At 44.0% G+C, this 23186-nt stretch overlaps 2 protein-coding genes across 3 annotated transcripts in view; one reads left to right on the top strand and one right to left on the bottom strand.

Annotated features, from left to right (window-relative positions):
• LMLN (leishmanolysin like peptidase) overlaps positions 1-23186 on the bottom strand; it is a 951783-nt gene that overhangs the window by 646439 nt on the left and 282158 nt on the right. The window lies entirely within an intron of this gene.
• The window catches only part of LOC138489545 (splicing regulatory glutamine/lysine-rich protein 1-like), a gene marked incomplete at its 3' end in the record, with an annotated part of 29577 nt that continues 21432 nt past the window's right edge, over positions 15042-23186 (top strand). Inside the window, exons 1-2 of the mRNA XM_069617275.1 lie at positions 15042-15167; positions 20036-20787. Coding sequence (XP_069473376.1) covers positions 15042-15167; positions 20036-20787 — 878 coding nt within the window. The remainder of the gene's footprint in view (positions 15168-20035; positions 20788-23186) is intronic.

The following is a 23186-nucleotide window of genomic DNA, read 5'->3' as shown; positions in this document are numbered from 1 at the left end:
ATTTAGAGACCTCATCAGGGGCTATGGGCAGGAGGGAAGACAGTGCTGGGAGTGGAGCGAGGGGAGCCAAGCGAGACAGGGGAGCAGGAGAGGGAGTGGGCATGGTGGTGGTAGAGAGTGAGGACAGGATGGCCCGAGTTTTAGAAGTGAAATGGGAGGCCAAGTGGTGCAGAGGGCCTTGGAGGGAAGAGGAGAGGTAGAGACTGCAGTTGGATTGGCGAGTTCCTTTCAGAGTTCAGCCATGTTAGTGACTCCAGAGATGCAGGCCCTCTTCTTGGAGCGGATGGAGAAACAAGATTGTCTTTGGAACAGGAACCAGGCCAATTTGTCGTAACGTGAACGCGAGGCCTGCCATTTCCTTTCAGGAACTCTGCATTTATGTTTTTGAGAAGCTAGATCAGAGTCATATCAACTGTTTTTCTTGGAGGCAGGCTTCAGGTGGATCCTCATGGCAGAGGCAAGGATGTCAAGGATGTTGGAGATGGAGTGGTGAAGGTTGGCAAGGACAGAGTCAGATGCAGGGGTCGGAGGGGGGATGAAAGCGGAGGCAAAGACAGCGAGACTGACTCAATTCATCAGTTGAATGACGGCAAAGGAGGCTGGCAGTGCAGGAGGTGGCTCGGACAGAGTGCCCCCGAGTGGGAGGAGAGGAGAGAGTGGTCGGACCAGGAGAGAGAGATGGTACCCAGGTTGGTGATAGGGATGTCGCCAGAGATAAAGGCATCCAGAGTGTGCCTGGCTGAGTGGGTTTGACTGGAAGGAAGAATAGTAAGAGAGGGAAGTCACAGAGGACAAGGAACTGTGAAGTGGTTGATTCAGGGGAGTCGAGGTGGATATTGAAGTCACCAAGGAGGAGTTTGGATGTAAAGGTCAAGAGGGAGGAAGTGAGGTTGGCCCATTCAGAGAGGAAGAGAGGGATAGGGCCAGGGGGGCCTGTAGATGGAAGCGATAGTAAGTTATAGAGTAGGTGAGATAACTAGCCTACAGGAGAGGCATTCAAAGGAAGAGTAAGATTGAGTAGGTATGATAGAGGCAGGGTCCCGAGTTTGTAGCCCTCAGGGAGGAGAGTGTCAAGAGCAGTGACTGAGCTGGCATTGAACCACGTCTCGGTAAGAGCAAGGACGTCGAGTTCAAAGTCTTCAAGGAGGAGACAGATGTCGGAGGAGTGTTTGACAGCAGAACAAGCGTTCAAAGTAGATAAGTGAAGCCGATTGCCACCTTTGAAGGTTTATAAGAGAGGGTATATATATATATATATATATATATATATATATATATATATATATATATTATATATATATAGATTCCAAATTGAATAAATGTGTGCTGTAGACAGAGAAAAATGAAAAAATTACATGTTTTGCAGTAAGTAAACCGCTTGGTCACGTTGCAAGGTAGACAACATCCAGGTTAAGATTAAATAAATAGACATTTCTCTATGGTTACCCAAGAGACAGTTTGTGATATAAACTCTATGGTACAGGCACATAATGTCTATTGTACAGCCACGGATGCAAAATGAAAATGGGACATCTTGTAATGTTCGAGGCTGATGTAATTCTGTGCATGTGTATATAAGCCAACAGCTATTAATTGTGAAATTCAGTGGCTATAACGCAATATCCATTTAAACCACTGTGCTGCAAAGATACAAAGCACAATGGCTGGAGTACAAAACCGTGGTGACCCAGGAATGAGTGTCTCACGTAATGTACTAGCTCTGTTGGGTTTGCTAATGTCAATAATAAGTAAAGCCAGCGATTATGGTATATAACAAAAAAATGCAGCACCAATGTAAGAGGAGTCACACAGTGCGATCAATATACAAACTTGGCTTAAAATACAATGCCTATAGCCCAGTGTGTACAAATACACAGTGTGATACTGGCCATACACGCACTAAATAATACACAGCCTGCAGTCAGAACTTGCAAAATGCATTTGAATAATAAGTAAATAAATCACGATGTGTGCGTTCTACAACCTGTCAATGGCATATACAAATATAGTTATTAATTGCACACAGATGATATAGATAAGTGCATAATGCATACACAATAATATATTAAAATTGCAAAACAGGCCTAATTTCCGTTTGCAAAATACTCTACGATGTACCATATGAGAAATATTACAGCACAATTATAAAGTGCACATTGCATGCTATGTGTGCAAATATGCAAGTGCATTGCGCATACTGGATGTGCAAAATTTGCCAAAAAAGTACATGCCGCATACTGGATGTGCAAAAATTGCAATAACGTGCATAGTGCAATTGTATAAAGTGCACAAGATACATAACATATGTTTCATCATACAATGATGAAGTGCGTAATGCAAGTACCGAATATATTTTATGTATAATGTCAAAAGTTGACGTATGTCTACCTCTAAAGAGTCTAATCTAAAATATGAAAGTGAAAAACCATTTAAAAAACCCCGAGATGGGAAGAAAATAAATGAGAAAGAAATTCATAGAAAAGAAAATATATTAACAGCGATAGAAATAATTAGGGAAAATATGACAGAAATCGTCTAAAAGTGTACTTAATAGAGTTAAATAGCCAGCAAAGAACAAGAGAAAGAGCAGGCGGTAATAATACAGAAAAAGAAGAGAAGAAAAGAAAAGAGAAGAAAGAAAAACCCTTGACCTTTTATTTTGAAGGGCAGAGATAAGAAAAAGAAGAAAGAAAGAAGGGTGAGGCCTGCACAGACCACCGTCACAACCGATCTCTCTTAAAATAAGAGCATGCTGTAAACATATCAGATCAGATAATGGCCTATGTGCCCAAAAAGGTGAATAACTTCGCCCAGGTTATGTCCCCTAGATTTTTTCGTTTCAAAGTGCAATATAGATTTTGTTTCTCATTGCCTCAATTGCAATTCACGATTGCCTCCTCTCAGTAATTCAGAAACAGAGTATATGCCAAAAAAGGCAAACCCATCTAGTTTGCCTTCAAGTGCCAATTTAAAATGTACTGCCATGGGGTATGTGGGATCTACATTTTTGATAGCACGTATGTGTTGGAGTATTCTAAGTTTTAGTTTTTCAATAGTGCCTCTCCCATACCATTTTCTGCAAGGACATGAAAGTACATAAATCACATAAGCTGTGTTACAAGTGATTTTAGACTTGATCTTCATATCTATTGCCAAAACTGGATGGCAGTAACTGGTTACATTTGCGGCATGTTGGAACGCTTTACATTTCATACATTTGTGAAAGCCTGAAATATTCTTATTGAGCTATGTCTCGGCTGGAGTGCAAACTTTCAAGCTCATATAGCTGGATACCAAGCTGTCTTTAATTGATGGGGTCTTACGAAAAGTGATATTAATTTTTTCACCCAGGTGCTGGACAAATGGTCATCCAATCTGAGCACATGCCAATGTTTATTAACAATCCTGCGTATGTCATTTGACCCATCACCGTAGGTCAGTATAAGGTGTGCATCTTTGTTGTCTGAGGTCATATTCTGTGTGGAGTTTTATAGTAAAAGGGAGTTTTCAATCTTTTTCTCGCGCTTTTATGTATGCCCTTTCAAGAACTTTTTTAGGGTACCCACGAGTTAGAAATGTATTGGCAATCATGGCACACTTTATCGAACGTTTGAATCTTTGAACAATTTCTATGAATTCCAATGAGCTGTAGGATGGGAACTGGTAGCATGCATAGGTATGTTAGAGCTGGTAGGTTTTCTATAAAGTTCTGTTATCAGTTCATTATTTTCCACTTTAACAACAATATCTAACAAAACGATAGCAGTCTTGTTGTGGCTTTCTGTGAACTTCAAATTCAGCTCATTTTCATTTAGAATTTTTACAAACATCAACCATTCTTCTGCTGTACCTTCCCATATGACAAAGATCATCTATATAGCGTAGCCATAGTGCTATATGATCTGTATATGGCGGGCAAATGTAGAATCCATAGCCGTGCCCTGAAGTTGAATATAAAATTCATTATCAAACAGAAAAACGTTTGTCAGAAACAGATGCATGAAATCCAAAATCATTTTGCTATGTTTGAAATAGTTCATGGATCTGGTATTGAGAAAAAAAACTCACAGGCTCGCAAACCGTCAGCATGTCGAATAAATGTATAAAGTGACACCACATCTAATATCGCCAGTAAGAAAGACTCCCCCCATTGGTTACCATTTATTTCGTTCAAAAAGTCTCTGGTGTCCCGTAAATATGATGGTAATGACGTTACAAAAGAGACCAGTGTTTCATCAACAAATTTGGAAATATTCTCGACCATTGCTCCACACAGGGTGACTATAGGTCTCCCTGGAGATTTCTTTTGTATTTTTAAGCAACTTCTGCACAAAGTAAATGGTGGGCATGATGGGAAATTTCGGTTGAAGAAAATGGCATGTCTCTTCATCTAGAATACCTTGAGCTTTCCAATTAGTCAGAAGGTCAAAAAGTTTGATGTTCATGTCATCTGTGGGAGCCTCTTGCACTTTCGCATAATATAATTTATCTGCAAGTTGTCTTTTGGCCTCTGCAATGTAGTCACTGTGATTCATAATGACGATATTAGTACCTTTGTCTGAAGGTTTAATAATACAGTCGGACAATGTTTGTAGTGCCATCAGTGTATTGCGTTCATGGAAGCTGAGATTGTATTTTTTATGATGTTTTTTTATCCTGAATTTCTTGAGATCATGGATGACAAGATTCTGAAAGGCTTCTATGTGCCCTCCTGGCTGAAAGGTAGGATTGAACCGTGATTTCGATTTCAACTCACTCTAAGTGGGCCAGTCAATGTGAATATCTAAGGCATTCCAATCTTCTTCGCTGATATCTCCATCGGTCTGTCTGCCTGATTCGAGCTGTACCAGATCCATAAAACTGCAAATCTTCTATGTGCACAGTTGTGTGTCGCTGCAGGGGCTCTTTGTCTTTCAATTTCAGTGGGTTTAATGGAAAAACATTTTTAGTCTAACTTCACGCATATATTTGTCCAAATCAATTCTTGTTTCTGCGTAGTCAATTTGGGCCACAGGGCAAAAATTAAGACCCAATTTAAGTAATTTAAATTCATCCGATGCAAAGGAGTGTGAGGAAAGATTAATCACTGACATGTCCGTTGTGTCTGTATTTATTTTGGCACCTTCTTTTCCCCAGAGCACGTTGACCTCTCGGACTTGTCCGTGTCTGAGGTGCTTGAAGCGTTGTCCCTGCCTTGTTTTTTTCTTACTCTCAGACCCGTGGTGTTTCCTTGTCCTCTTGTTTTTTTGCCGCTGTTCCTGCCATCGATGCCCAAGAGTCTCATTTCCTCTAATAAATTCAATTTGCTTGGGGGCTGTTCAGTTTCACTCTCTTTTGTTTCAATTTCAGAATAGAGTGCATCTGTTTCCATACTGTCATTATCGGTTGTTGGATTGACGGGGAATTGCTTCCATAGGCTGTCAAAATATCATGCAAAAGTAAAACACACTCCTTTTTCGTAATCATCTTTGTCCCAGAAGAACTTGTGCGGTTTTCTAAGTTTGATGTCATCCTCCAAGATTTTGTATCCCTTTTCCATGCTAGCTCGAATGAGTTTACCTTCTTCACTCAGGTCAATTGTCTGCAATTGGTCTTCCCCAATTCCTGTATCTTTTTGCAATATTTTATGTCTATCCACACGTGCATATTTAATTAGGATATTTAGGAACGTCCCTGAGCAGGTATTACTGGATTCTTCCCATGCCACATACATTATATAAAAATTGAGACAGAAAATGAAGGATTGCGTGACAGTCAGCAGTGAGATGCATGCAGGCAGGGAAAATGTGTATTGTGGATTAATGGGACCTTATATATCAGGGTGCATGGAATCAATCGTGTCACTCTGGGTGAACCTATACATTAATTACAATATTTCTACAATCACTTCCCTTTATGGCACATACTACCTTATTCCCAGAGGGCACACAAACTTGTTCTTTCCCTCACTACTCGTAGCCTCGTTTGTCTACTCCCTTCTTCGTCCCAACTAACCGACTCCACTCTAAAATCTGAAACCATCTAACACTACATGCATAAAAGTCCCATTGACAGCTGCCACAAGCCTAGCTATTACCCATTAATCATGTTACGACAAAGCTCTCCTCTTCAGTTCTATACCACTCCGCAATGGCACTGGGTTACCACACCCAAACCACTTTGGTCCATCAGATCTTGGGCTCTCCCAGTCAGATAACGTATCCACAAGTGTCTACACCAAACCCATAGAAGCAAAACCGAACTTCTGAACTGCATCTATCAATAATACATAGATTTCACATCAGATTCTCTTGATATCCCCCGTTCCTGTTTTCTTTCAGAGCCACGTGCAGCAAGGCCCAAAGAAATGGCAGAAGGGCTTTTTACATGAACTGGAGGAGTCAGGTATAAACATCAAATAAGAAGTGAACATCACAGAGCGGTGCAATAACCTGCAGACCAAAGGTATTGTGGAGGATTCATAAGGCAGGAGTGAGATTATTTCACACCTGTTCGGTAGGAAAGACCTTTGACATTTCAAAGATGAGTCTTTAATAACCAAGTCTCAAAGATATGTGATACGTGTAGTATGGCTGACTGCGTTGAAGGTTGTGACATTTAAAGGACCAGACCCCAATGCTGCTAGCATCCACTTCATATCTTAAGCTATCAAGCATGGAAGTATCTATACACTGTTCCATCGAAAGGGCAAAAACCAATGTGTTCCAATGTCAATAGGTTGTGAGATTTAATGAATTCCTGTAGCTTTGTGGTGGCTAGTCTTTCCAGTGACTTGGCCAGGAAAAGGATGTTAGAAATAGAAGAACAATTTAACGGGACAATGGACAGGGCCCTAGGGTCGGGCTTTGCCTTTTTGAGAAAGAAGTCATGTGAGTCAGTTTAAAGTCACCTAGTGCACGTAACTAAATAAGAATATTACAAAGTGGATACCTGGAAGATAGTGCTTTATCAATCAAGAAGCGTGTACCCCAAGTACAGTGCGTGGGCAAACTGGGCTCCCGGTCTCCTTCACCTCTCGCTTCCTCTTTCAACTGCCCCACACTCTAGAACTCCCAAAGGCCTTAACCATCAACAATTCCACCAGATGTAATCCCTCCCCCATGTCACACACATTGAACTGAACAAGAAATAATATACAAAATAACACACCTCCCCTTTCCCACTAAACAAATAAACCCACAAAAGAATCCAGCCAACCTTCCATTGTTCCAAATGTGCCCAACCTCCAACTCCACAGCATTATCAAATTCTCTCCTCACTTTCTGTGGTTCCCCTGTTTACCAAAATCACTTGCATCAATCATCACAAACGTTTCACATGCAGTGTCAAAACTCTCCAACACCAGTGCACTCGCAATGGCACCCTTGATAACCTCCAATTCTCGTTAACATGCAGCACTCCATTCAAATAGGCACCCGTTTTTATATAGTTCCCTGATGTTTGCACCTGACCGCCAAGTGTAATACATTTGGAGTAACATTCCAACAGAACTAGAAATGACAACACACCCCATTTGTCCTTTGGCGATTCCACATGCACAATGGCCGAAAGAAACTTCTTTAGGCTCCACTCCCCGCTTACTCAATTTATGCCCCAAATAATCAATTAAGGCCAGACGGAAACAACTCTTTTCCTTCCAAAGGGTAAGACCTGCATCTAACACAATCCTTAACACCAACACTAAACGCTGATCATGTTCTGCAACATCCCTCCTGGTAATCAACACATCTTGGAAATATGCCCCATCCATGACATATTTCAACAGTGCATGCATCACCCTTCTAAAAGAAGGAGGCAGCAGACACAAGACCAAAAGGCATTCTCTTGAAACTAAAGGTCCCTTGATGTGTGGCAAAGGTTGTATAATCTTTCGAGTCACGATGTAACTTAATTTGGTGAAATGCTGTGGCTAGGTCAAATGTGCTGAACATTAGGCCCCTGCAGCTAAACTAACCAGCTCACCAATATTAGGGAGGGGAAACTCATCTACCACCACTGCCTTAATGAGACCCTTGATGTCTACACAATGCCTTATTTGCCTATTTTTCTTTCGGGCTGCCACCACCACAAGGGAACCCACTTGGAGGCTTCTACCACCTCAATAACACCATCCTTTACTAGTTTACGGATATCCTTTTTTTACCTCTTCCGTCAAGGAGATGGGGATATTACTCACTCGTGCAACGACAGGCACAGCACCCTTTTTCTAATCCTGCGGCGATACCCATTGAGACATCCAAATTCTTCCCTGAAAATGACACTACTTTGTTGCTCTGGGCTACACCCTTGACTCACCATCACAACATGACCTGGCACACTGGGATCAATCTTAATCCCCATCTTACTTTGCTCATATCCTAGAAGGATTCCTCCCCTTTCCGAGACATACACACTAGCCACAATTGCCTTCCCCTTACACTCCATCAGGTAATCTTAGTACAATCCTAAAATCTTAATGTGGACTCCATCATAGGCATTCACCTTTACTCTTGGTGGACCCAACTGAAAACCATGTAATTTCTCTTTCAACACATCACTCTTAATGATGTTATAGTTCGACCCAGTGCCTACTAGCATGGATATTTCTGCCCCATTTACTTTCACAATAGCATGCAGCTTCTCTCCTTTTTTCGGTCTGGAACCAACTTGGTTGACCAACCAGCTAATCCCTTGAACACGTGAGCTTTGGCCATCATCACGTTCATCCTAGTCAGGAAACTCGACAATTTCACGCACAGTTCTGCAAGTGAAATCTTCGCAACACCTGCTAAAGTGTCCCTTATTTCCACCATTTATGGCATTCAGTCTTTATCCCAGCATAAATAATTAGCCAAGTGAAAGATTCAACCCCACCTAAAGCACCTTTTGATCGTGGTTGTTTTCCGGTCTACAAAACAGGTCTTCTTTGGAGGTTCTCTCTTTTGCAGAGCTGCCATTTTCTTCATTGTAGACTTCTTTTGATCTTTTCTGAAGGTGCCCCTCCTTTCTTCTCCAACTCTTTATAGGCCATCATTTGTTCAATTTCCTTTGAAAGGTCAAGAACTTCGTCCAAATTTGGATCTCCCTTTGTCCATATTTCTTCTCAAATTTTATTTTCTCTCACCTTGAGCATGAATTGATCTTGTAGAAGCTCACTGTATGCCACCCCAAATTTCAGTCATTATCCAGTTCACGTAATCCAGTAATGAAATCCTCTATAGTCTCCCCCTTGGCTTACTCACATATGCCGCTGTAATAGCTTGCCAATATGAAACGATTTTTTTCTCAAAATTAATGGCCAAATTGCGAAATACCACTTCAAATGCATTTAAATTTTCACCACCGGCTGGACCCTTGCCATCCCCACTGCGAGTGGTCCGGGCAAACATTTCAAGGCCCTGCATCATTCAAAGCCAAGACTGTGCATCAGGAGAGCTCTCTTAAGATCTAAACTAAAAGATGGTCTATATATGGCAAGTACATAATCGAAAAAATCTTCTTTCAACGTTCCCCACTGCACTGCAGGCTCTTTGGGATTTCCCATCAATTGAGGAGGTAAATGTGCCATTTTTTTGGGAAATACTAACCCACAGGCAACACCAAAAACCAACAAAAAAATAAAATGTCCAATAGTTTGTCAATTAATTCTATGAGGTGACCGACTTCTGCATGGCTACCTCATTGAAATATGCAACGGTGTTCCAATCTTCCCTCAAAATGGCAGCCACTGCGCCCGATATAGAGATAGCCACCCTACTGCATGAATCAGGATTGTCCCGATGCATGCTCAACCTATCAAAATGGCCACAACCGCACCTGATTCAGGGATTGCTATTCTACTGCAGAAACCCTTAAAAAAAATAGCCACAGCAACTAATCCCGATATGGCAGGCCCGCTGCAGCAATCAGTGCTGGCCCATCACGTGACTGGGCCGCCGCAACGTACAATGTGTGCAAATGGCCTGTTTAACATCCCTCCCACTGTTCCTTATAACACAGCGATCTTACTGTGATCAGGACGACCCTGGTGGCCTCAACAGTCAAAGGCTGCCATTTCACTCTGGGCAGATCTGCACCGCTGGACTCCCAGCCCCTCCGAGGCTATCCGGAGAGTGCTCAGACCCTCTGTACACCACACCTCCATTTCCTTGAAGATTTCTGTCACAGCCGACCAGGACAATCACAGCGCTGTAAATGAATCTCTGGGGGCCCAAATCGAGCTGGTCACCACTGCACCACTATTACAGAGAGGATATCTGGTGGGTAGTTTACACACTTCTTTATTGATAACACATTACAGTACTGTGCATCGGTAAGCGGAGCCCCAGCCGCCTTTACCTCTCACCTTGCTCCTTCAACTGCCCCACACTCTAGAACTCCCAAAGGCCTTAACCATCAACAATTCCAACAGAATTCCCAGATGGAATCCCTAGCCCATGATGTTACGCACACTGAAAAGAACATGAAATCATAAAATATAACAAAGGGATATTTTATTTTGTGTGCAAAAAGAGATTACGTGGTCAAATCAAAGTAGCCCTTCTTCAATTTCCAAGCGGGGGAAATAAATCTCAAACTTAACCTACATTTTACATAACCACCCCATCAAGTACTGTACCAGGGCAAGACCCTCTGACAGTCACTGACACACTATTCACATGAGGCACAGTCACTCACTTCTAGAACACAGAAGAGTGATGACTGACTGTCCTAATCTTCTTTAAGTCCACCCATGTATTGTCCCCGGTGACTGTTCCATTTATTGCCCCGCCACAACCTGGTCAGACTGTCACTCGAACTCCCCCCATTGTATGCAACTCCCTGCTTCCCATCAAATCTGATTTCTTATCCATTCTATGCTATTTTGAGAACAAAAGAGCATTGTTCCTTCCTATATATAAGTAATACGTTAAATAAAGGTGTTGGATGATTTGCAAGTATTGGAAATGCTCTGGGCAACCCCCATAAGACAGCCCTTAATGCTCTACTCCAGTAGGAAGAGGGAACCCCATTAAGTAGAGTCACTCCAGTTAACCGATCAGGGAGTATTGCTGAATCAAGTTTGTAGAAAATATTCCACAAATTGTGGAAAATACTTCTAATATGTCAATCATGTGTGACAGAGTCGGGGTCAAGACACTGTCAGCGTAATGCCTTCTCAGCCTGTGGACCTGGTTTTTGATACTTTTTGGATTCTCTTTCTATGTAAACAATAACAATAGAACACTACAACATTGATTAAATTACTACAGCGTGAGATGTGTACTCCTTTAATCCCTCCCTTATCACCGGTGTTTATTTTTTGTGGAGCTCTCCATCCTGCTTTTCTACAGGGGCGCGTTGAGATGAACAAACAATGATAACTTGGGTAGCTGAGGTACTCTATTGGTTCTTGTTAAAAAAATGTCTTTAAGAATGAGTTTTGGGATAAGTAGCTGTAGAAAATACTGTAATCAAGGGCTTGGTTAGATTCCTACGTTGGAGAGATCTCTCTTTCTAATAACTTGCTCTTTTTCTCTTTCTTTTGCAGGTTGTAGGAATTTAGGAAAAGGAATTATGACTGCGAAGGGCTGCAGAGTTACTCAGGATGAGCGTAAGTGAGCCTATACAGAGTAATTTCAGCCTTCAGGGAATAGAAGAAGCAACTGTGAGGTGAAAACTTGAAGAACCTTCAGGTACGTAATGCTTATTAAACGTCTTCTTTCTTTAACTATTAAGTTTGTTTATTGTTAATTAAATAGCTCTTGTTTTGTCTGCAGGTTTTCAGAAAGCGGAGGAAAAATACCTTCGGAAGATGCAGTGGCTGCGGAAGAAACTTCTGACTGAAGATGCTGCGACTACGAGCGAAAACTGCTGAATGAAGATGCTGCGGCTGTGAGTAAAACATCTGAGAAGATATTTGCTTCGGAGATAACCTTGGACAGGTAAGTCTTTTCTAATAACTATTGAACTCTGTAGTTTGCTGTAAAGCTAATTTCTCTATTATCTCCTTTTACAGGTTCTGTGAGGAGAAACGCTGGTAGCGTTACCCGCCGTCAGCGGAGCAGACACTAAGCACGCATTCCAGTGGAGGCAGGGCTTATATAGCTCCCTCTGCAATATGTTAAGTGTATGGAATTACTGTTAAACATCACAAGAGTCTATGGAAGTGTATGGTGAGAATGATGTAAATGCCATAACACTCACCTTGGACCTGCTGGTTTAAATAATGTTCTCTGCCGAGCCTAAAAGTCTGAATGAGGACCATGTCCACTGACTGGGATCATGACAGAAGGGACTACTCTTAACCTGGGGTAGGCGGCAGAGGTGGTGTGGGGGAGTTGTGAGGTACCCCAGTCCCGACATGAATGAAAGCATTGGTACCACTTTTCCCTCTGCAATACATATCAACATCTGTTCTGACCACGTCCTCATTTATTTAGCAGAACAAAATCTCCTAGTAGTTTCCAAACCGCAGCCCCAAAAATTCATAGCAGAAACTACATGGCCAGAGGAAGTGGAGAGATGCCGAACTTCCACCTCATGAGATGACGGACACCTGAATCCCCACATCCAGACGATCCACACTTGAATGGGGCCAGAAAGAGAGGGGGTTGGGCAGAAGTGGCTGAAAAGAGGGGGCGGGCCAGACGCGGCAGAAAAGAGGGGGTGGGCCAGACGCGGCAGAAAAGAGAGGGGGTGGGCCAGACACGGCAGAAAAGAGAGGGGGCGGGCCAGACACCGCAGAAAAGAGAGGGGGCGGGCCAGACACGGCAGAAAAGAGAGAGGGGGCGGACTACACGTGGCAGAAAAGAGGGGGCTGGCCAGATGCGGCAGAAAAGAGAGGAGGCGGGGAGACAGCAGAAAAGAGAGGGTGGGGAAGATGCGGCAGAAGGAGGGGGAGACACAGCAGGATGGGGGAGATGCGGCAGAAGGAAGGGGGGACGCGGCAGAAGGAAGGGGGGGACGCGGCAGAAGGAAGGGGGGAAGCGGCAGAAGGAAGGGGGGGAAGCGGCAGAAGGAAGGGGGTACGCGGCAGAAGGTACGTGCTTACCACAAGGAACCACTAGAGAGGAAGCGGGGCCCAACCAGACCCCAGGGTGGGATGAGACAAATCTGACAGCAGGGCAGGGTGAGAAAGATGACCGCAAGGCAGGGTGAACGGAGTGAAACCCCAATGCGGGGTTAAAGAATTGAAACCCCAAGGTGGCGTGAGAAAGAGAAAACCCCATGGCGGAGTGAAAGAGGGATGACTCCAAAAACAAGCAACCATTCACTCACTTGGGACAAGTGTACTTTTGTTGAACGTGTGCATTTCTTTTGTAAGTGGTAGGGATAGAAATCAGGTCAGTTTAAGACCGGACAGAGGACTTTCTTGTTTTGCAACAACATGCTTGCATAGTTATCTTTATAGAGTAGGTCCAAGAACTCTAAAGCTAGGGACAGTGTAGGTTGTGCTAACTTGTCCGTCTCCTCATTCTGAGAGACCAAAAAAAGAGAGAAAAAAGGAGCGAAAAAAAAACAAACGAGAGAGAGACCAAGAGATTGGGAGGGGAAGAGGGGCAGGTGAAGAGGGGGAGTGGGAAGAGAAGAGCGAGAAAGAGCGAGACCAAGAGAGTGAGACCAAAAGAGAGCAAGAGTGACCAAAAGTGAGTGAGAAAGAGACCAGGTGGGAACTAGAGAGAGACCGAGAGAGCCAAAGACAACAGGCACCCAGTCTGCTGTGAGCCAAGGCATCGTCGAGTGAAGGGCCCAGCCGCGCCTGAAATTAAGTTTTGGGCTACAGACCGGCAGTTATTCAAATGACAGGAAGCAGGCCCTACAGTTTCACTGTCGTGGGTCTGCTGGCCGGGAGGTGCTTAAGAAATTACCTGAGCATGTAGGTCTTGCTGACGTGGGACTATATGAGAGGAGCACAGCCAAACTTGACGAGCATTATGAGGTGCAGGAAAACATAATTCTTGCACAGTACCACTTTGCCACCAGATAACAGAAAACTGGTGAATCCATTGAGGTATTTGTTACGGTGCTGATGGGCTTGGGTGTCAAAAGTTGCTTTACCCACTGCCAGGAGGAACACATTAGAGACCAGTTAATGATTAAGTGCATCAATGACAAGATCAGGGAAGAGATGTGGAGGGAACCCAACCCAACCCTTGATAGAGTCATTGAGATTTCGAAGAACATAGAACACACCGAGTTGTGTATTAAGGAGTGGCACTGTGAGAAGAGTGGGGATGGTCACAAAACAAGCACGGAGGAGGGCATAATCAATAAAGCAACCAAATCAGCCCAGAAATAATGGTCTGAGAATGGAAAGAAAAGTGACAGAAAGGCACAAGATGTATCCAGAGACACTGATGTGGTACCCCGAGGTACCAAGAGTTATGGATGCCCATGGGGCCATCCAAGGTGGAGCCTAGGAACATACAAGGAAGGAGATGCTACAGATGTGGAAGAGGCAGCCATCTAGCAAATGACAAGGAGTGCGTGGCCTTGCACATATTTTGTCGAGAGTGTGGTGGTGAAGGACATATGGCCCGATGTTGCAAAAATGGCAAGTCGTTTGGAAAAGTAAGAGAAGTGAACGAGGATGACGACAGTGATGATTATGACTACATGGGAAAGGAAGTGATGAACTCTGTGCAAGTTTCTGGGTAGGTGAAGAGGAAGAAGCCATATGTCTTGGTTTCCATTAGTGGAGTGCAAATACCCATGACAAAAGACCGTGGTGCAGACTATTCACTGTACAAGCATAGAAGAATGAAAGAGCCTGAGATTAGAGCACATGCATATGGAGATAGCCCCATTGACATAGTAGGGCGGTTGGCAGCTGAATTACAGTTTAAAAGAAGGAGAGCAACGGGTATGGTGTACGTAGCGAGAAAAGGAGGGGAGCTACTTTCATTGGATGATCAACCTGAGTTAGCCATCAGATTAGATCCTCATCACCCGGAACATGTTTTGGCTGTTCAAGCAAATGAGGAATACAACAATGCGGTGGAAGTGTCGGCTTGGTTTCCAGAGGTTTGAGAAAAAACTGGGTTGCCTCAGAGGATTTGTTCATCACACAAGACTTAACCATGGAGCAGTCCCAGTGGCTGCTAAAGTGTGGATGGTACCTTTGGCTTTGCGCAAAAAAAGTAGAAGCTGAGATTAAAAGAATGGAAAAGGAAGTAATTGTTGAGAAAGTGAAGGTTTCTGAATGGGTCAGCCCGATTGTTGTTGTGAGGAAGCCAATGGTTCTTTAACACTTTGCATCGACCTCAGTAGCTTCAACAGCAATGTGGTGGCAGGAAATCTCCTCTACCCAGAATAGACGATTTGCTGTCTGGTGTGGCCGGTGCGCAAATATTCTACATTTTAGACTTAAGAGCGGCATACCACTAAATTGAACTCCATAAGGATTCAATGACTTGACATCCTTCATAACTCCCATTGGTTTGTGTAGGTGTAGTAGTATGCAGTTCAAGTTTGTCTCGGCGGCAAGTGTATTTCAGAATGTTATTCACAGGCTGGTTCGGAACGAATGGGGAGTGCTGTGCTATCAAGGCAATGTACTTGTATGTGGTGTGTCTATGGAAGAGAATGATGGACTAAGAAGAGTGCTTGGAATTTTAAAGGAGGCAGGTTTGACAATAGCCATGGAAAAATGCATTTTCAGGTGACAAGGTGACATATCTGGGCCACGAAATGACAGGGCATGGAGTAAGCACGACACAGTGGAAGCAATTAGAAAAATGCCAGAACCAAAAAAATAAGAATCATGTTGCGTTGTTCTTAGGTCTGGTTGAGTTTTACAATATAGTTGTAGAAAGACTTACAGCCAAAATAACACAAAAAAGTGTGTGATGTTTGAGGCAGGGAATTTGAAGGTGTCAAGCAGTGTATAACTCGAGCACCATTGTTGGCTGGGTTTGTGAAGGGGAGAAGGACAATGATTTACACCGATGCAAGCAATTGCGGCCTTGGAGCCGTTTGATGCAAGAACTCGATGGTGAACTGCTTACCATCGCATTTGCCTAAAGAATACTGAAGGAGGCGGAAAAGAGGTATTCTGTGGTGGAAAAAGAAGTGTTGGCAATTCAATTCAAAATGCATCTCTGGGGCTGAGAATTTACAGTGAGAACAGACCATAAACCTCTTGTTAGTATTTTCAACAAAGGTGTCAAGGAGAATCATGAAATGGGCAAGCAGTTTGCAGGGTTTACAGTTTCAGGTTGAGCATATTCAGGGGAGGAACAATGTCATAGCTGATGCATTATCCAGGGCTGCAGTTGGACATTCCTTGGTAGGAGAAGAACAGGAGTGTGAGGAGGAAGTGACCAGTATTTTTCAGGTGCAGGAGAGTATCAAACAAAGATTGGAATGAAGCATGAGTCAAGGATGAAGTTTAGACAGTGTTGAGGTTGGTGCAAGTGAATTCTCATGCCAGTGGTGATGAGCAGTGTTCCCTCTAAGCTGCGAGTATGTGCGCTTGCCCAGCTTTCTTATGGGTGCCACTCAGAAGAGTTTTAGCAGCGCACACAGACAATTCCCATCTTCTCAAGAACTAAAAAGGCATGAGCACCAGTAGTTTTATGTTGTTTGTAACATGAATAACGTTCAAGCACCAGAATTTCCATAGCCAATGGTGCCTTAGCAAAAGCGTCACCCGCACTATGCAATCTGTCAGCACAAATATCGGCTACTTACTGTAAGTAAACTGGCTACTTGGATGTATAAGCTCATACCATGATTCCTATTCTTTGTACATATGATTCCTATTCTTTGTACATATGTCAAAGAGGTGCTTTGAAGCAGGGCCTCCTATGTTAACTTTCCTTCTAAGGATTTTGAGTAGGCAAATATGCTCAGCCTTTTCTACTATAGCAGTGTTAGCCTTACCCTGTAAGTGGAGGGCAACGTTGTAATAGAATCTACTTGGTCTACTAGGGATTATTGGTAGGAAATATGCCTGGCACTACGAATACACAGCTTTAAAGCAATGAGTATTCAAACAGCTGCGCTTCTTTTCAAACAACCGGCATGCTTTCCAGATTTTCAGAGTTCCATTGGGCATAGACCTTAACAAATGCTATGGTAATGTTCTGCTGATTTAAATGAGCAGTTGTACAATCCTACTCAACAATATTAGGGGATGTTGCAAACCATCTGGTTTTCACTGCAAAATAATAGTGTTTAAGCATGTTCATGACATTTTCTTAAAATGCCCATAATATCACGATGAGGCTTTTGCATTGTTTTTTTACCCGTGCAACCAGCGCCCTGAGGCTTGAGCTTTTGGCGCACTTTATACATTTTAAAATAAAATAAATAAAATAAACGTTTTTGTTTGCAAAGTATTGTGGGTATGTGAATACCCCAGTGTGTGTTTTATTGCTGCATTCCCTCACTTTTTACATAGCTCTGTCAGCTAGCATTTTAGACCAGCACAAGATCCCGGAGGGTGTAGGGGCACAGAAGAAAACTCCTGGGTGTGAAAAACAAATCAGCAACCAAGTTGGGCAGTGAAATACTGTGAAGGAAATGTGTTGTTTAATTGCATTAAAGTATAGTAAACTGTATTAAGAGTGTAGGAAACTGCACCTTCTGTTTCTTTCCATGCTCAGCTGCTGAGGGGTTTACAAAATAATTATGTTTTCTGTGTTAAGTGCCTCTAGCCACCTCATGCATCTTTTTTAACTGATGTGTATTGCATAAATGGTGGCCCTAGTTACAGGAGAAGGCACACCATCTGTTGTACCCCTGAGCATTGCTGCTATTAACTGAAAAGGGGCTCCATAAAAACCCTCAGTGAGGCTCTTACTGAATTTAATCTAGGCTCTGTCTAGGAAGGGTAAGGAAAATTCCTCTTGAGATCGGGCAGTGATATTATTGGAGCTCCTTCCTATGTTAAAGCTGTGCTGGTGACGGATTCGAAAATATCACTGAAACATTTTCGGTAGAAGCAGGGGGTAGGCTCCAATTTGTTCATGTTTTCACATTTTCCTTACACCTTATTTCTTGTTAGGCCATTTTTCCGGTTTTTAGGGAGTAAAACTGGATGGTATGTATGCCTCTTATCTGAAGCTGGTTTTGAATAAGTGTCGTCACTCCTCTTTTCACAGGACAATGTAATGTGGTAAGCAGTGGCACAGGCATTCTGATTATCATAATCTCTGGTGTAGCTATTCTGATGCAATTATCATCCTGAAACACATTATGAGAGGCATGTTCTCTTGGACCGTGAATTACTTCATTAAAGTGCACATAAGATCTTATTAGCATGTTTTCTGGCAGACTCCAGCCACATCAGTTGTGATAAGAATTCTATTTTAATAACACAAGTGCTTCTTTTCCAATAGCATAAAACACATTCTGCATGGTCTCTAAGAAGTGACAACAAATAGCCTAAACTAAAATTGAAATTATTGTTTATACTGAGCATACCGATTTTTATGTGCGTCCACATTTTTATGTGCATAGGAGTACTTATGCTACTTACTGTGGCAGATATTCAAATCATGAACTGGGTGATGAACTCTTAATAATCAGATTTAAAATGCTTTTTAGCCTATATTTGGGGGGAAAAGTGCAGTAAGAAGTACCTTTTACACTGATTCGTAAATAATTTCAGAGGTTGGGGAGGGGGACAATCCCCTCCAAACGCTCTTGAGAGATGATAGCTCACTATATGTATTTTATTTTATTTATACAGTGCTTAACACTTTAGCACCATCTATTCATTCCCACAAAAAGGCTTCCCCTCATTAGTCACTGCGCAAATGGAAAATAATGTGCACAGGAAAGCCAACCACTTCCAGGCACAGAGAAAAATAATTAGAGGGAACATTGGTGAGAAAGTCAAGGAGTATAGGACTATAGAAGAGTAAGAGATGAATTGTGTGTGAGGGATTCTTATTTGTGCAGAGGTCATCGACTGGTAGTCCCTGAGGATATGAGGATTGATGTTATGAAGTTGAGTCACAGAGGACATTTGGGTCTGGCAAGGACCAAAGAACTGACCAGGGCCAACTTTTGGTGGCCTGGAATAGATAAAGAGGTGCGGGTCATGGTGAAGGAGTGCTCAGATTGTGTTGATGGTGACAAAGGACTCAGGTGTGTAAACCGCCCACGACGGTACGGGATAGTCCAAAGGTGCCATGGGATGAGATAGCTCTAGACTTATTGGGTCCGTTCAAGATCTAATGGGCCATGGATATGTATTTGGTGGTTGTAATGGACATGTTATTGAGATGGCTGGAAATTTGTATTTTGAAGGATGGGACTTCCAGCAGCATTATAAGGTTCTTACAACCTTTATTTTGGCAAGAAGGTTTTTCACGTAGATGTTTGTCAGACAATCGTCCACAGCTGGTATCGAGAGAATTCAGAGCATTTTTAGAGAAGCATGGAGCTGAAGAAGTGACTGCTTTGTATCACCCCCAGAGCAATGTATGTGTAGAACGATTCAATCGCACATTGAAGGATGTCATCAGGATTGATGTAGCCACTAGGTGTGGATTGATTTGAACAGTTATGGACAGGATTTTTCAATATCGGTTGGGTCCCCACACTGTGACAGGGGTGGCACCATTTGAAATGTTGAGAGGCAGAAAGCCTAATACACATGTATGCCCGGGTTGCATGGGCAGATAGAGGGTGAGGGCGTAGATCTGGAAGAATCGGTAAGGAAGAAAAAGCGGGTGAGTGGAAAAGCTAAAAGGAGATTTGATGAGACAAATTGTTGCAAGTCTGTTGGTGTGAGACCAGGTGATATCATCAAATTGAATTTGCTGATTAAGGTAAAAAAGGGTGACTCCAGATTCTCAAAAGAGATGGAACTTGTCAATGATTTGGGTGAATCGATTATGGTCAAAAGTGGAGGAGTCTGGAGCAAGGAGAGAATGGCTATAATCAGAAGAGGGGATGCGAGTGAGATATGGTGGAAGGAAGGTGTTAGGAGTGACTTCCTAACATGCATTGAGGGAGAGTCATACGAGGTTCACATACCCACACTCTTGGTCATATACAATATTGCATACAGTTCATGCATTGTACATCGTTAACATACTGTACATAGTTGACATAATAGTGTTCAGCATCAGAGCGCAAGAGAGGATCCAACACAGAGCGCAAGAGAGGGTCCAACACAGAGCGCAAGAGAGGGTCCAACACAGAGCGCAAGAGAGGGTCCAACACAGAGCGCAAGAGAGGGTCCAACACAGAGCGCAAGAGAGGGTCCAACACAGAGCGCAAGAGAGGGTCCAACACAGAGCGCAAGAGAGGGTCCAACACAGAGCGCAAGAGAGACCGAGACCAAAACAGAGCAAGAGAGACCGAGACCAAAACAGAGCAAGAGAGACCGAGACCAAAACAGAGCAAGAGAGACCGAGACCAAAACAGAGCAAGAGAGACCGAGACCAAAACAGAGCAAGAGAGACCGAGACCAAAACAGAGCAAGAGAGACCGAGACCAAAACAGAGCAAGAGAGACCGAGACCAAAACAGAGCAAGAGAGACCGAGACCAAAACAGAGCAAGAGAGACCGAGTCGAAAACAGAGCAAGAGAGACCGAGTCGAAAACAGAGCAAGAGAGACCGAGTCGAAAACAGAGCAAGAGAGACCGAGTCGAAAACAGAGCAAGAGAGACCGAGTCGAAAACAGAGCAAGAGAGACCGAGACCAAAAGAGCGCAAGAGAGACCGAGACCAAAAGAGCGCAAGAGAGACCGAGACCAAAAGAGCACAAGGCAGACGCCAAAAGAGCGCAAGGCAGACGCCAAAAGAGCGCAAGGCAGACGCCAAAAGAGCGCAAGGCAGACGCCAAAAGAGCGCGAGAGGACGAGCGTGAGAGAGAGAGAGAGACGACAAAAGAGCGCGAGAGACGCCAAAACAAAGCGAGGGGGAGAGAGAGAGAGAGAGATACCAAAACAAAGCGAGAGAGAGAGACCAACACAGATCGAGAGAAAGAAAGACCAACACAGAGAGAGAGAAAGACCAACACAGAGAGAGAGAGAGAGAGAGAGAGAGAGAGAGAGAGAGAGACCACCAGAGAGAGAGAGAGAGAGAGAGACCAACAGAGGGAGAGAGAGAGAGAGAGAGAGACCAACACAAAGCGAGAGAGCGAGAGCGAGAGAGACCAATACAAAGCGAGAGAGAGAGAGAGACCAATACAAAGCAAGAGAGAGAGACCAATACAAAGCGAGAGAGAGACCAACACAGAGCGAGAGAGAGAGAGACCAATACAAAGCGAGAGAGAGAGACCAATACAAAGCGAGAGAGCGAGAGAGAGACCAATACAAAGCAAGAGAGCGAGAGAGAGACCAATACAAAGCAAGAGAGCGAGAGAGAGACCAATACAAAGCAAGAGAGCGAGACCAATACAAAGCAAGAGAGAGACCAATACAAAGCAAGAGAGAGAGACCAATACAAAGCAAGAGAGAGAGACCAAAACAAAGCAAGAGAGAGACCCCAAAGGAGAGCGAGAGAGAGACCCCAAAGGAGAGAGAGAGACCAACACAGATCGCGAGAGAGAGACCAACACAGATCGCGAGAGAGACCAACACAGATCGAGAGAGAGAGCGAGAGAGAGACCAACACAGATCGAGAGAGAGAGCGAGAGAGAGACCAACACAGATCGAGAGAGAGACTAACGCAGATCGAGAGAGAGAGCGAGAGAGAGACCAACACAGATCGCGAGAGAGACCAACACAGATCGAGAGAGAGAGCGAGAGAGACCAACACAGATCGAGAGAGAGAGCGAGACAGAGACCAACACAGATCGAGAGAGAGACTAACGCAGATCGAGAGAGAGCAAGAGAGAGACCAACACAGATCGAGAGAGAGACTAACGCAGATCGAGAGAGAGCGAGAGAGAGACCAACACAGATCAAGAGAGAGACCAACACAGATCGAGAGAGAGAGCGAGAGAGAGACCAACACAGATCGAGAGAGAGAGCGAGAGAGAGACCAACACAGATCGAGAGAGAGAGCGAGAGAGAGACCAACACAGATCGAGAGAGCGAGCGAGAGAGAGACCAACACAGATCGAGAGAGCGAGCGAGAGAGAGACCAACACAGATCGAGCGAGCGAGAGAGAGACCAACACAGACCGCGAGAGAGAGACCAACACAGACCGCGAGAGAGAGACCAACACAGATCGCGAGAGAGAGACCAACACAGATCGCGAGAGAGAGACCAACACAGATCGCGAGAGAGAGACCAACACAGATCGCGAGAGAGAGACCAACACAGATCGCGAGAGACCAAAAGAGCGCGAGACCAAAAGAGCGCGAGAGACCAAATGAGCGCGAGAGACGCCAAAACAAAGTGAGCGAGAGAGACCAAAGCGAGAGAGAGAGAGCGAGAGACAGACCAAAACAAAGCGAGAGAGACCAAAACAAGGCAAGAGAGAAAGACCAAAACAAAGCGAGAGAGACCAAAACAAGGCAAGAGAGAGACCAAAACAAAGGGAGAGAGAGAGAGAGAGCTAGAGAGAGACCAAAACAAAGCGAGAGAGACCAAGAGAAAGAGCGAGAGAGACCAAAACAAAGCGAGAGAAAGAAAGAGAGAAACCAATACAAAGCGAGAGAAAGAAAGAGAGAGACCAATACAAAGCGAGAGAGAGACCAATACAAAGCGAGAGAGAGACCAATACAAAGCAAGAGAGGGAGACCAATACAAAGCAAGAGAGAGACCAAAACAAAGCAAGACAGAGAGACCAATACAAAGCAAGACAGAGAGACCAAAACAAAGCAAGACAGAGAGACCAAAACAAAGCAAGACAGAGAGACCAAAACAAAGCAGGAGAGCGACAGAGACCAACACAGAGCGACAGAGACCAACACAGAGCGACAGAGACCAACACAGAGCGACAGAGACCAACACAGAGCGACAGAGATCTACACAGAGCGACAGAGACCAACACAGAGCGACAGAGACCAACACAGAGCGACAGAGACCAACACAGAGCGACAGAGACCAACACAGAGCGACAGAGACCAACACAGAGAGACAGAGAGAGACCAACACAGAGAGACAGAGAGAGACCAACACAGAGAGACAGAGAGAGACCAACACAGAGCGAGAGAGAGAGAGAGAACGAGACCAAAAGAGCGCAAGAGAGAGACCAAAAGAGCGCAAGAGAGAGGCCAAAAGAGCGCAAGAGAGAGGCCAAAAGAGCGCAAGAGAGAGGCCAAAAGAGCGCAAGAGAGAGGCCAAAAGAGCGCAAGAGAGAGGCCAAAAGA

Source organism: Ambystoma mexicanum, chromosome 9 (genome assembly GCF_040938575.1).
Source record: "Ambystoma mexicanum isolate Mex_15411 chromosome 9, UKY_AmexF1_1, whole genome shotgun sequence".
NCBI classification, from domain to species: domain Eukaryota; kingdom Metazoa; phylum Chordata; class Amphibia; order Caudata; family Ambystomatidae; genus Ambystoma; species Ambystoma mexicanum.
The sequence above is the reverse complement of the archived record's forward strand: the minus strand, read 5'-3'. Positions and strand labels throughout refer to the sequence as shown.